The sequence below is a fragment of the Chinchilla lanigera genome, unplaced genomic scaffold (assembly GCF_000276665.1).
Source record: "Chinchilla lanigera isolate Chin_1 unplaced genomic scaffold, ChiLan1.0 scaffold00014, whole genome shotgun sequence".
NCBI lineage: Eukaryota > Metazoa > Chordata > Mammalia > Rodentia > Chinchillidae > Chinchilla > Chinchilla lanigera.
In genome coordinates, this window is record NW_004955415.1 from 22,777,884 (window position 1) to 22,790,148 (window position 12,265).

General features: G+C 47.4%; 1 protein-coding gene across 1 annotated transcript in view; it reads left to right on the forward strand.

Annotated features, from left to right (window-relative positions):
* The window catches only part of Ism1 (isthmin 1, angiogenesis inhibitor), a gene marked incomplete in the record, with an annotated part of 67,197 nt that extends 55,350 nt beyond the window's left edge, over positions 1 to 11,847 (forward strand). The window contains 3 exon segments of the mRNA XM_005380884.2: positions 2,616 to 2,759; positions 6,110 to 6,199; positions 10,204 to 11,847. Of these exon segments, the coding sequence (XP_005380941.1) occupies positions 2,616 to 2,759; positions 6,110 to 6,199; positions 10,204 to 10,721 (752 nt within the window).
* Between the last annotated feature and the right edge of the window lie 418 nt (positions 11,848 to 12,265).

The following is a 12,265-nucleotide window of genomic DNA, read 5'->3' on the forward strand; positions in this document are numbered from 1 at the left end:
GTGGTGGTGGAAGAGATCCCTATAGGTAGGAAGGAAAATTCTCATGCATGGTCCTATAGCAAGCCTCTGCTTCTGTCATATTTGCTATCAGCCCATTGGCCAAAGTAAGTCACATGGCCCAGCCTGAAATCAACGTGAAAGAGGGGTAACCAAGGGAGTGCACATGCAGAGAGGAGGCATAGGTATCGTTTTTCATATAATCTGGCACAGTATTCACATTTCATCCTTCAGATCCAAGAAATCTCATGCAGAGATTGTGGTATAACCCTCATAGTGAGTTTAAGGCTCAGAGTTTAAGGATATTCCTCTAAATTAGGTCTCTGCCATAATACGAAGGAAAAACTGCAGGAGATTTCAGGATGATTGAGACATCTTTGCTTTTGTGAAGCCAAGTAAGACGTTTCTTGACTTCACTGCATTGTGTCTTATGCTGGAACCCGTTTCACAGATGATACGGATTCTAGCTGTATGGTTTAATAAGCTTCCTCTACTTATTTCCTCTTTTTGAGTATAAAAACCTCATAATCTTACTTGTGACTTGTTGGTCTCTTCAACAGAATCTGCCCTTGCTGGTGTGTGCAGGTATGTGCATGTGTGGTATAACCCCCTGCACCTGGATATACTCACATACAAGTGTGGAAATGGGGTGACTGCTCCTGGTACATCTCCAGTGTTCTTGGGGAGTTCACTAAGAGATACCAGACTGCACAGGTCTCGGGAGGAGCAGAGACTGACCCACCTCAGCAGCTTCTCCCTCTGGAAGCACCTGTCTCTCCTGTCCTCTTAGAGGCACCTTCTAAAAGATGGCAGAGATGCAGAGGCTAACATTGGAGAACGAGGCCCAAATTCCCCAGCATGGAGCAGTACTTTCAGACATCTGCTTGGTCTTGTGGTTGGAAAACCATTTCTTAAAAAGAAAATCAAAGTTTGGGGAAAAAAAATCTTATTTGGCAGGAGAAAAAAAATGGATGGAGTCTCTGGGGACAGATGAGGTGTGAGCAAAGTCTCCACTCTGTTAGGGAAGAAGACTCCACCATGAAGTGTGTGTGTGTGCACGCGCGCACACGCACATACACCCACACACACACACACTCATTCTGCTTAATGGGCCGCTTGCCTGAGGATTGTGCAGAGTGAAAGTCATGTAAACAACTGCCAGGGAGGCTGGCAAGGAGCCCACAGTTCAGGTAGAAACATGTGTGGATGACGTGCTTGCTGGGCCTACGTACTAATGAATGGCGGGCATCCCTTTCCTGCAAGGCACATGCCTGTAGCCCCACACTTGGCACCCAGAGAGGCCCCAAAGCTCCTGGAAGATGTGGGTGAGCTGGGAGAAAGGATTACTGAGCAGAGGCACTGCAAAAGTGCTATGCTTTAGAGATCTAGGTCTGAGCTGTGTTTTCCCTTCTGTTCACGTGATTACCTTGGACAAGTCCCCCAGCTGCTCCTGCACTTAACTTCTGTTAAGAGAAAGTCAATCTTGGTGAGGCCTCAACTTCTCTCCAACCTCTCCCACTCCCAGGCCCCTCTATCCTGGTTGATGTTTCCTTTATCCACACCATGCATCAACTTCTAATACAATACAAAGGCTACTCATTTTTGTATTTGTGTGTTGATTATTGTCTCCTTCCTACTGAAATATTAGGAACTATTGAAATATTAGGAAATATTAGGAACTATCGAAATATTAGTTCCACCAGGGCAAGGATCTTTTGAAAAGTTTAGGTAACGATGTATCCCACATACTCGCAGTTGTACCTGACATAGAAGGAGAGCTCAGTGCATTAGGTGAATGTTTAATAGTGACCCAAGGGACATTTTTAGCTTTACCTTCAGTGCATCAATTACCTATCCCTGCCTAACAAACCATCCCAAACTTGCTGACTTAAAACCAAAGCAGTTTAGTATTTCTCATGATTTAGTGGCTCAGGAGTTTAGTCAGGCCACTGAGTAATTCCTTTCTTCTTGATGACACCTTCCGCATTCAGCTGTCCATTCGGAAGGACTAGAAGGATCAAAAGCAGTTCTCTCACATGCCTGAGGCCTCTGTGGCCCTTTTGTGGATCTTCTCTTTCCAGGTTTTGTCCCAGTTGATAAGTTTAGCCTGAGCTTCTTTCATAGTAACTGGCTTCTCCATGGCAAAAACTGGAAGCTTCCAAGTCTTAAGGTCAAAGCCAACGCAGAGCTTAGAGAATAGATTTACAGTCATTCTCCCTCTCTCCCTCCCTCTCTCTCTCTCTCTCTCTCTCTCTCTCTCTCTCTCTCTCTCTCTCTCTCAAGGAATAGATGCAAGTGGTGACGGTCCTCTTTGAAATTGCCCAGCTTATTAATCTATAAACCATGCTTTCCAGAATGTGTGTATTCGCTGTAACATTTCCTGGGCACATTGCAGGGGTCAGGTCCTACCCACGTACTGATCACCAGGTGCCCCACACTTTGCTATTCACAAAACTGAGCCCTAAAGGGAATCCTAGAGCTGCAGGCCCTTTAGCCCGGGCTGGTGTGTGCTCCCCTCCAGCGTGAGAACACTGGACGTGGACAGTGGCAGCCTGCTTGACAGAGATGTGGGGACTTTTTGGACAAGGTTGATGACCATCTCCCTGGCTCCCTTCCAGATTCCACAGACGGAGAGGGTGACTGGAGTCTCTGGTCTGTCTGCAGCGTCACCTGTGGGAACGGTAACCAGAAACGGACCCGCTCTTGTGGCTACGCATGCACTGCGACCGAATCTAGGACCTGCGACCGTCCAAACTGCCCAGGTGAGTTTACACTGGGGTGTGGATGCAAGTGTCAGGAAAAGCTTTTAAATTTATATTTTAAAACTTTGAGAAATTATCTTTTTAAAAGATGGCCATTTCCCTCACATGACTTCTGACCAGAGTGAGACAAGAGACAATTAATGCCGGGGATATAGCTCAGTGGCACAGCGCCTGCCTGGCAAGCAAGAGGTCCTGAATTCAATTCCTAGTAAAAAAAAAAGAGAGAGAAAGAAAGACAGAGAGAAAGCAAAAAAAAAAAAAAATCAATGAACTTAATGGGCAAAAGGACGGATGTTCCGAGTCCTATGCGCTGTGGAAGTAGCCGTGACCTGGAAGACAGGGCTCCATTGTACTTGGTTAATTTAAAGAAAGGACTCTGGTGTGTTTGGGCCTTTGATGTGGGATTTGTTATGACTCGAAAAGGCACATGAAGACAGACATTTATGGTTTAACAAGGAAGCCGGGATGAGAGGGTCAATAGCCAGCTACAGAAAAACCGCAGTTAACCCTGTCAGTAATACCTGAGAGTTGCCTAGGGCTCCGTAGGGAGCAAACTGAGGCTACTCAGCATCTCATTATGACTTTAGACGGCATTGTCAGTGCTTTAAAAGTTAAACTAATTGCAAACTTGGTGAGGGCTCCTACCAGGAGTAAGCAGTAATTGTGGCCAACCCTAATGCTCCAATGCTGGTTGTCAAACCATGTCCAGTGGGCCAAGTTCAGCCTATCAGCCGTTTCTTTAGGCACAATACATTTCTAAAGGGCTGCAAAGAAAAGGAGGAGGAGAAAGAAGAGGAGGAGGAGAAAGAAGAGTAGGGGGAGGAAGAAGATATGAGAGGAGAAGAAGAGGAGGCAGCAACCAAGATGATTATAAATGATCCTCAAACCCTAACATTTGTACCCTCTGCCCCTTTACACAAGAGCTTACCAACTCCTGGGCAAGAGTTTGGCTACATATTCCCATCGCCAGGTAGAATACCAGCCTACAGTAATATGTCAGGCCTTTTCAGGAAACCACACATTTCAAATGGCTTCATTTAAAAGAACTTTTGGAGACAGAAAACTTGAACCCAGTACGCAAGACCTCCTTTTGCTACCGCTAGACACTCTGTTCTCAAACCAGAGACATTTGGAACGAAACAGAAGTGGAAACACAAGGGGTTTGTAAGGGGAGAGTGGAAGAGTCCTTCGGCATGAGTGTGTTTGTTAGCAAATGGGCACATGCAGGAAGTGGGGCTGACAGGCAGGTAGTGACAGCCACACAGATTTCAAAGCAGCAGAGCAGCCATAAAGTTCCTTTTTCTGATTCTTCTCATGTCCATCATAATGAGCGGAGTGTGAAATCTGGTGAGTGGGATTTGGATGGATAAGAACAAACCAATTAATAACATGAGGAGGAAGAAGAAGACAACAGGAACATAGAAAAGAAGAGAGCATGAAGTAAAAGATAGAGATGATGATGATGATGATAAGGAGTTAAACCAAAGGAAAATGAAAAGAGCTGGGGATGTGGCTCAGAGGCAAAGCACTTGCCTAGCATGCCTGTAACCTGGGTTTGATTTCCAGCGTAAAAAGAGGAAGGGAGTGAGAGAGGGAGAGAGGGAAGAAGGAAGGAAGAAAGGGAGGGAGGGAAGGAAGGGAAGGAGGAGAGAGGGAGGGAAAATGGAGGGAGGGAGGAAGGAAAAGAGGGGAGGGAGGAAAGAAGAGGGGAGGGAGAAAAGGAAAAAGAAATGGAGGGAGGGAAAGATGATGAAGAAAGAGTTGAAGAAGAAAAAAGTAAAACATGCTGAAGAACAAGAGTTTTTAAGTACGTTAAGATCAACCAACTTCCCACAGCTTGCGTGCACATCACTTCATCTGACCCTCACAATGGCCTCACGAGATAGATATTTATTGTTGCTCCTACTCGGCATCCCTGGAAAATGAGGCCCTGGGGCAGCAGCAAGGGATCAGTAGTGAATTTGAATCCAGTGTGTTTAACCAGTGAACCCTTCCCGCTCTCCCAGGAGGGTCCCACACAGACACAGGCAGCATTCCGTGGCAGGGTTTAGGGGCTTGCTTGTAGTGTTCTCTTTCAGAGCTGGCATCCAGATCCCAAGTGGTAGATTTAGATTTCTTATCAAGGGAAGGCTGTTTGCTGCCGCCATTTTGAATGCTTCCTTCTTGATTTTTTGGCACCACTGACGGCAGTGTGGCCGACAACTCTGCTCATGCATTTTTTTTCCTCGTTGGTGCTTGATCCCCTGTCTTTTCTACATCTCTGAACCAGCTTTCCAGGGCTCACTGGGAACCAGACAGACTTCCTTTTGCAGGATCTCTTGCCTTATTTGGTTTGTTGAGTCTCATCTTTACAGGGAAGAATCACAGAGCAAACAGGGTTGCCCTGGCCTGACAGTGTAAAGCATGTTCCCTGTGTTAACCCCACAAATATGGTTTGAGGGGGCTTACATAAAATCAGAGAGCCCTTAAAGGAAATCAAGTCCCTCCCAGCAGACAAAGTTTCATGACCCTCCGCTCTTCCTCATCTTGCTTTACCTTGTGCAGAATTCCTGTCTGCAGAGGAAGCTGGCTGGGGTAGGAGTTTTGAAGAGAGCCTGAAGGAAGCTGGAAAGTTTGAAAGCAAGCTGGGTTCAGTTCCTCAGAGTGATCCCAGCTTACTCTTTCTGAAGCGCCAAACAGCAAGGCTCAAAGTCCTAGCCCTGGAGATAGCTGGCCTTTGGCTCAGAACTGCTGCATCTCAAATGGTGGTAGCTGAATACTGAAGAGGAAAACATCAGCTAGCACTTACCCCTGACCCTCCTGCTCTAGCTGCTTTCAAAACACACAACTCATTTAATTCTTTCAGCTCCATGGGGGGAGGCTGAATGACAGAGTCATTCAGTTCTTCCCACTTTGGAGATACAAAAACTGAGGCACGCCAGAGGAAGCGGCTTATCCTGGTTCACACAGCTTGTACTGATTTGGACCCAGGCAGTGTCAGTCATTAAAGACAGGTATTAACCACCACACTCTACTGCCGCCGGGTTAGGCTGTCACCCTGAAGCCTCCGGACAACCACCCTGACATGTACACCCCACTGGCCAAACCTCATCCACAGACGGAGGGAATGAGTTCCTCAGGACTCATTTAGGCACATTTGGATCGGATTTCGTGCTCCAAATGGTACCTGGGGTTTCAATATATTTTATGCGCTACTACCTGCTTTTTACTGTTTCCTCTGTTGGCAAGTTTCTGCCCATGAGTAGAAGGGAATACAGAAAAGGCTTTGTTCAGGTGTATTTGTTTTTTATTTGGGAGGGGGTGACTTTTTCCATAGAACGAGGGGAAAATGAGCTCTTGTCTGTGTCTAGGCATTGAAGACACTTTCAGGACGGCGGCCACCGAAGTGAGTCTGCTTGCGGGAAGCGAGGAGTTTAATGCCACTAAGCTGTTTGAAGTCGGTGAGGATATTTTTTTTTCTTCTTTTAAACCAAATATTGATTTAGCTCTTTGGAGATTCCTTTTGCCTTCGCAGTGCCATCCTTGGATCCACGTACGTGTTTCATTTTCCTCTTCTGGGGTCCAGCTCTCCCTGCATATCTCTTGCTCACTGAAAGGCTCCCAGCAAGACAGCGATCGTGTCCCTCCTCCAGCAGACTGAGCCCCGAAACCTCTTCAGGCTCCGCAGGGGAAGGCCCACCTCAGCACAGCACCAGCATGGCAGGAGCTCAGTCCTCTGGAGCCTGTGCTCACTCAACCTTCAGTGTGCGTCCCCAGTAAAATCCATTCTCCAGCAGAGGGAAGGAAGTAGAGAGAGAGAGAGGAAATTTCTCAGTATGATACCCTCCCCTCTCCTGCAAGATGTTTCCTAAACCTCTGGTCCACTCTGCTGTGCTACGTTCTTGTAGCAGGGTGGAGGGTTGTACTGAACCCGGAGGCCAGTGACCATGGGCAGCCCTTACCACTTCATGGCCTGAAGGAACCGGGGAAGGAGCAGTGACCAAAGCCCAGCGAGAGGGCCGCCGGTCAGCAGTCTTGGCTCACAGAAGGATGCGGACAGTGCAGTGGAGAGAGAGGAGCCGAAGAAATAGAGGCCTGACCTCACAGTCTTGCCTGTGTCTGGCCTTGGGGTCCTCCCATTGGCTCAGCCCACTCAGAGGTCAGGGATGGAGGAGCCTGTTGATAGACCAGCCTTCCGGGGCTGGAGAGGCACAGAACAAGGACACAGAAGGGCAAGTCGAAGATGAGCAAAACAGAGCTAGGGAAAGTTAGACAGGCTTAAGGTTAAGTTTCTTTACCCAGCACTGCCTCAAGTTTTCTGATCTGCAAAAGGGTCAGCAGTACCCACCTCCCGGAGCTACTGCAGAATTCAAGGAGCTAATATCTGTAAAGCATTTACACTAAAAACCCTGCATAAGCTTGACAATAATATAAAATAAGTCAGTGGGTATCTTGTAGGCACACGAATTAGACTGACCTCCCACCCTGGAAGGGAAACCCGGAGCCATTTTCTGGGGCTGCATGAATTTTGTCCCCGAAGACCTTGCCCTCCCAAGGGGAAACTGTGGGCTTTGCAGATGACACTGCCTACAAGGGAGCTGTTATTGTGTCCATAACTGCTCAGTCAGGAAGTTCCAGCCATGGGATAGTGGAACTCAGAGCTGAAAGCAGCCACTGCGGGTCCTAGCTGGCCACGCCCTGGACATTGTCCTGAGTATTCTGTTCATTCCCTCCCATCTCATCTTCACCCTAATTTTATGAGAGGAGTGCTATTTTTAGGACCAATTAAAAAATGAGAAAACCAGTGTACAGTGATGTAAAACCTGCCCGTTTGCAGAGCTGTTAAGCAGATTCGTTGAGGTTCAATCAATCCCAGACAGTTTAGCATGAGACCCGAGACTTGTCACTCTGTACCAGACCTCCAGGGATTCATGAGGGATGCCCCGTCTCTTGTCTTCATTCTACTGGTGAGGGCTCCAGCCTGCTCCAGGCTGCCCACTCATAACACCACCAGCCTCCCAGGCACCTGGCTGTGTGCTGGAGTCATTCTCAAGGGCTCCTCTCTTTCCTCCCAGCTCTACAGCCAAGACCTGACATCGCTCTCTGACCACCCACTTCCCACCAGGGCATCTCACCTAGGCTCTTATATCAGCACTGGATTCATTTTCTTGCTTCATAACTCAGTTAATAAATGTCTCGCTTTCATTCACATTTCAGCGGCTCCCTAGTGCCCTTTGAAGAGACCTAAACTGAACAAAACCTCCATGATCTGCCACCAACAATCATATTTCCCTATACTTTCTGCTTCAATAAAAAGGAGTATGTTTCCAACTCCAGACAGCCGTAGGGATGCATGGCTCAGAGGGTAGACCCAAAAGGAGCTCCTGCTGGAGGCTGCAGGTCAGCCACATGCCCATAGCAGACTCTCTTGCAGGAGATCTGAGCAGGCCCCTGCTGTGTCTCAGGACCAGCCCCGTGCCACATACTCTTGTGTGTTTGAACACTGGCTTTTTACCTTTGCCCTCCTTCATGCAACCTGCACTCCACTTCTCTTGGCTTCCTTAGTTGAATGTGCTTCAGCTTACCTACGGCAGCCCACTGAGGCAGATGCTGTTGGTGACCCACCCACACCCCTCCCTCCTGCACCTTGTCCCTGCACCCCAGCCTGACTTTCAGCTGCAGTCCCCTTGTTTCTTTGCCCAAGAGTATCTCTCACCACCCAGCCCATTGGCCCATGACTGCAGGGCAGCTGTGAGCCAGCAGCAGCCCGTGAGGGCGATCATAAGAGCTGGTGGATAAATACCCAGAGCCTGTAGATAAAAGCACATCCGGAAGTAGTAGAGACTGTCGGGTGTTATCTCCCTATTATTGCAGTAGGGCCCATGCTGCGTCCACACAGTCTGCAAGCCTGCCCAGGATCAGGCAGAGAGAGATCCTCTATAGAGCACTAGATAAAGCTGGAAAGAGCAGCAAGTAAAAGTGGATGGAGGGTGGTAAGATGGAATAGTGGGTCTCAGTGTTTATCCTGAGGCCTGCTTTATTTTCCTGGCAGCGCCTTAAGGAGAGGCCTGTGTTCCCTCAGGCTGAGGGCAGACCAAGGCCCAGAGCCTTGAAGAAAGAAAAATCAAGATTTGGTTAAGGTGCATTCTGTTCTCATCAGTAGTGGGGACATGATGCGCAATTCAACTAATCACTTATGAAGGAAAGAAAAGGATTGGGAGGGTCTGTGTCTGGGCTTGTCACAGGTAAAGGGGGCACAACTATGAGGCTCATCCAGGTTCTATGGGAAAAGGAGTTGTTTGCAGTAAGTTCTTGTCCAAAACATGAAACAGGGCCTATGGCAGAGCCCTTCTCATCTCCCCTGAACTTGGGACCATCTGTGTCCATTTCCCCTCACCTGCTTGAGCCACACCCAGTGTTGGCTGCCCTCCCTTTCCTGCTCCCTAGCTGCCTGCCGTGTCCTGGAATCACCTCCCAAGAAACCAGTCCTGCTGGAATCTCTGCCTCAGGGTCTAGAAGAATCCACACAGGGACGCTGGCTAAACCATAGGTCCCAGATGCCAAGAAGAAGCCAGGAGTGATGGGTCAAGCACAGGCCATGTGGAGCTGGGGACTCCGGTGTTGTCTGAGGAGGGGCTACCACCTCCCTCCCTGTTCACAAGGCCAGTGTAGGACCAGTTAGATACATCTGTGGTTTGTCAAATGAAGTGAGGAGCCAGTCATGATTGGAATCAGCTAATTCTTAAAGATTTGCAAGTAATCAGTATTTTTTTAATACAGTAAGAACCAAACACAATATGAGCCCCCTTCCTCTTTGAGCTACCTTGTTATATGAATTGGCATACAATCATTATCATCTGCCTGAAGTTAAGATGTTGGGAGTTCACCTCTATTTTAAACCAGTCAGTGAATGACACACATGAAATCCGGGACTATCAGTGTCCCTTAGAAGCCTTTCCTGTCACATCACCACTTAATTAAGAGGAAATTAAATACAGCTCTCTAGGTTATTGTTAGTTTTCTTAGGGTCAGTGAGGAGGCTATAGTTATCTAGGAAAATATCCTATTTTTAGATTTGGGGGTTCTGTGGGTTTCTTAGATGCCTACTAAAATTTAACAGGTAATAATACACATTTCTACATAATTTTTAAAATGCTAAAGCAAATACGATAGTTTAATCTGGGGATGATGGAATGTTGGTGGTCATTAAATAAGTATATTGTTTACTTTTTGGTGTGTTCAAAATTTTGTCATAATGCAAAGTAGGGGGTCAGGGGGAGACCTGGTAAACAAAGAGGTTCCCAAGTTCAGGGGTGCTGAGAATGGCTCCACCCCCACCTCAGCCCAGTGGTTCCTGATGCCTGTAGGGGTCCCTGACTCTAGGAGGCAAGTTTCTGGCTTCTTTGTGCTCTGGCCACCCAGTTTTGCAAGTGACAAGACACTCTCTCTCTCTGGGCTTTTCTAGACACAGACAGCTGTGAGCGATGGATGAGCTGCAAAAGCGAATTCCTGAAGAAGTATATGCACAAGGTGATCAATGACCTGCCCAGCTGCCCCTGCTCCTACCCCACCGAGGTGGCCTATAGCACCGCAGACATCTTTGACCGCATCAAGCGCAAGGACTTCCGCTGGAAGGATGCCAGCGGACCCAAAGAGAAGCTGGAGATCTACAAGCCCACGGCTCGCTACTGCATCCGGTCCATGCTGTCGCTGGAGAGCACCACTCTGGCTGCCCAGCACTGCTGCTATGGCGACAACATGCAGCTCATCACCAGGGGCAAAGGGGCAGGGACGCCCAACCTCATCAGCACTGAGTTCTCTGCTGAGCTGCACTACAAGGTGGATGTGCTGCCCTGGATCATCTGCAAGGGCGACTGGAGCAGGTACAATGAGGCGCGGCCGCCTAACAACGGGCAGAAGTGCACCGAGAGCCCCTCGGATGAGGACTACATCAAGCAGTTCCAGGAGGCCAGGGAGTACTGAAGGGATGGCAAGGTGCGCAGGTGCCACCTCCGGTTTTGAGGCACACACGTACTGCACTGATCGCCACGTCTTCCTGTGTGTTTAAGTGTATATTTGTATATATCACATGAGTATTTTTTATGAATTACACAAGGGATGTGCAGCAGGCCCGTGTAACACCTGTGGGAAGCCACGCTTACCATGCAAGGATCTCCGTGGAGGTGGCCATGTGGGCAGGAGGTTGGGACACCAGAGCAACCAGAGGAGGAGCCCTCTAGGCTCAAGGGTGTGATCCAGTGTTTCCAGACACACAAAGGAGGAAAGAGACTGAAGCTGTAAACATTATAAGCAGTTTTTATATATAACTTATTTAATACAAACGTGACTTGAGCTTAACCTTTTCTCTGGAGTTGTCATTGTAAAGCTATTTAATCACTTTGCGAGAATCAGAAAGAGCAGGGCCTAGGGAAGTGGGAGAGAAAAGGAATTTTGCAATGGTTTCCTTACAGATAAATAGTGCAATGGAAACATATCCAAACAAGAAAACGCCCATGTTAAGCCAAATGTTGTGTAGTCATACGGCACCTTGCTGGAGTCTCAGATTCCAAATTTCTCTTGCCTTAGACTGGGTATTTGTAGGGGCAAATCTGAGCCCTGGCTTTAAATAGACTTTAAAAGAAAAGATGAACGTTAGCATAATGCTCTGATTTTACTAAAAGGCCCCCCAAACAGTAGAATTTCTGCTCGTGTCTATAGTAGGTTCAGAAGATTGCAGTAAGTTCAGATGTAAAAAGAGTAGCACTTTTCCAAAGGAAAAAAGCAAAACAAATGCAAAAAGAACAGGGACCTCATTTCACCTAATAATGTTTTCTCCACCAGTATATCCCCAGTAAATACAATATAGAAAGGGAAGGGGTAAGCTGAAGTCTGGGAAATCCTCATTTTTTTATGTTTTAAGAAAGAAGAAAACTGCATTATTTTTGTAAAGTATTTATTGAGTCGTTGGGTCTTGTGCATCAAGCAATTGTAAGATGATCTGGTTCTGTAGGGTAAAACTTAGGACAAATAAAGATTGGGTTCCTATGCAATATTTTACTTGCAAAACTCCAGGAAAAGAGAGTATATAATAAAATCATAATAAAATGTGTTCCCTGCATCCTTGATTTATGATACAAGTACCATAAACAGCCCTAGTAAAGCAGGCCAGGGGAGAGAAAATTCAACCCAGGGGTAATGAAAGGCTCATTGATTGACACAGCGGTGGCCGGTGTAAGTCAGCATCTTTGGCACCAGGAGTGTCTACCCAGCCCCTGAGTGGCTGAAACCCATTGACACACACGTGGCTATTCACCCGCACCGAGCGGAGAAAACCAAGCCAGAGCAAAGGCTTAAAACAGCTCAGGTATCGCTTCTCGGCCTTTTGGCTAAGATCAAGTGAAGACGGCTCCAGGGAGCAAGGCCACTTTCAAACAAAATTCTGCAGTTACAGTAGTAAGCAGAACTACTTTATCATGTAAATTACTCCTTTTCTAGATAAGAAACAAAAGTATAAAAAAAAAAAAAAA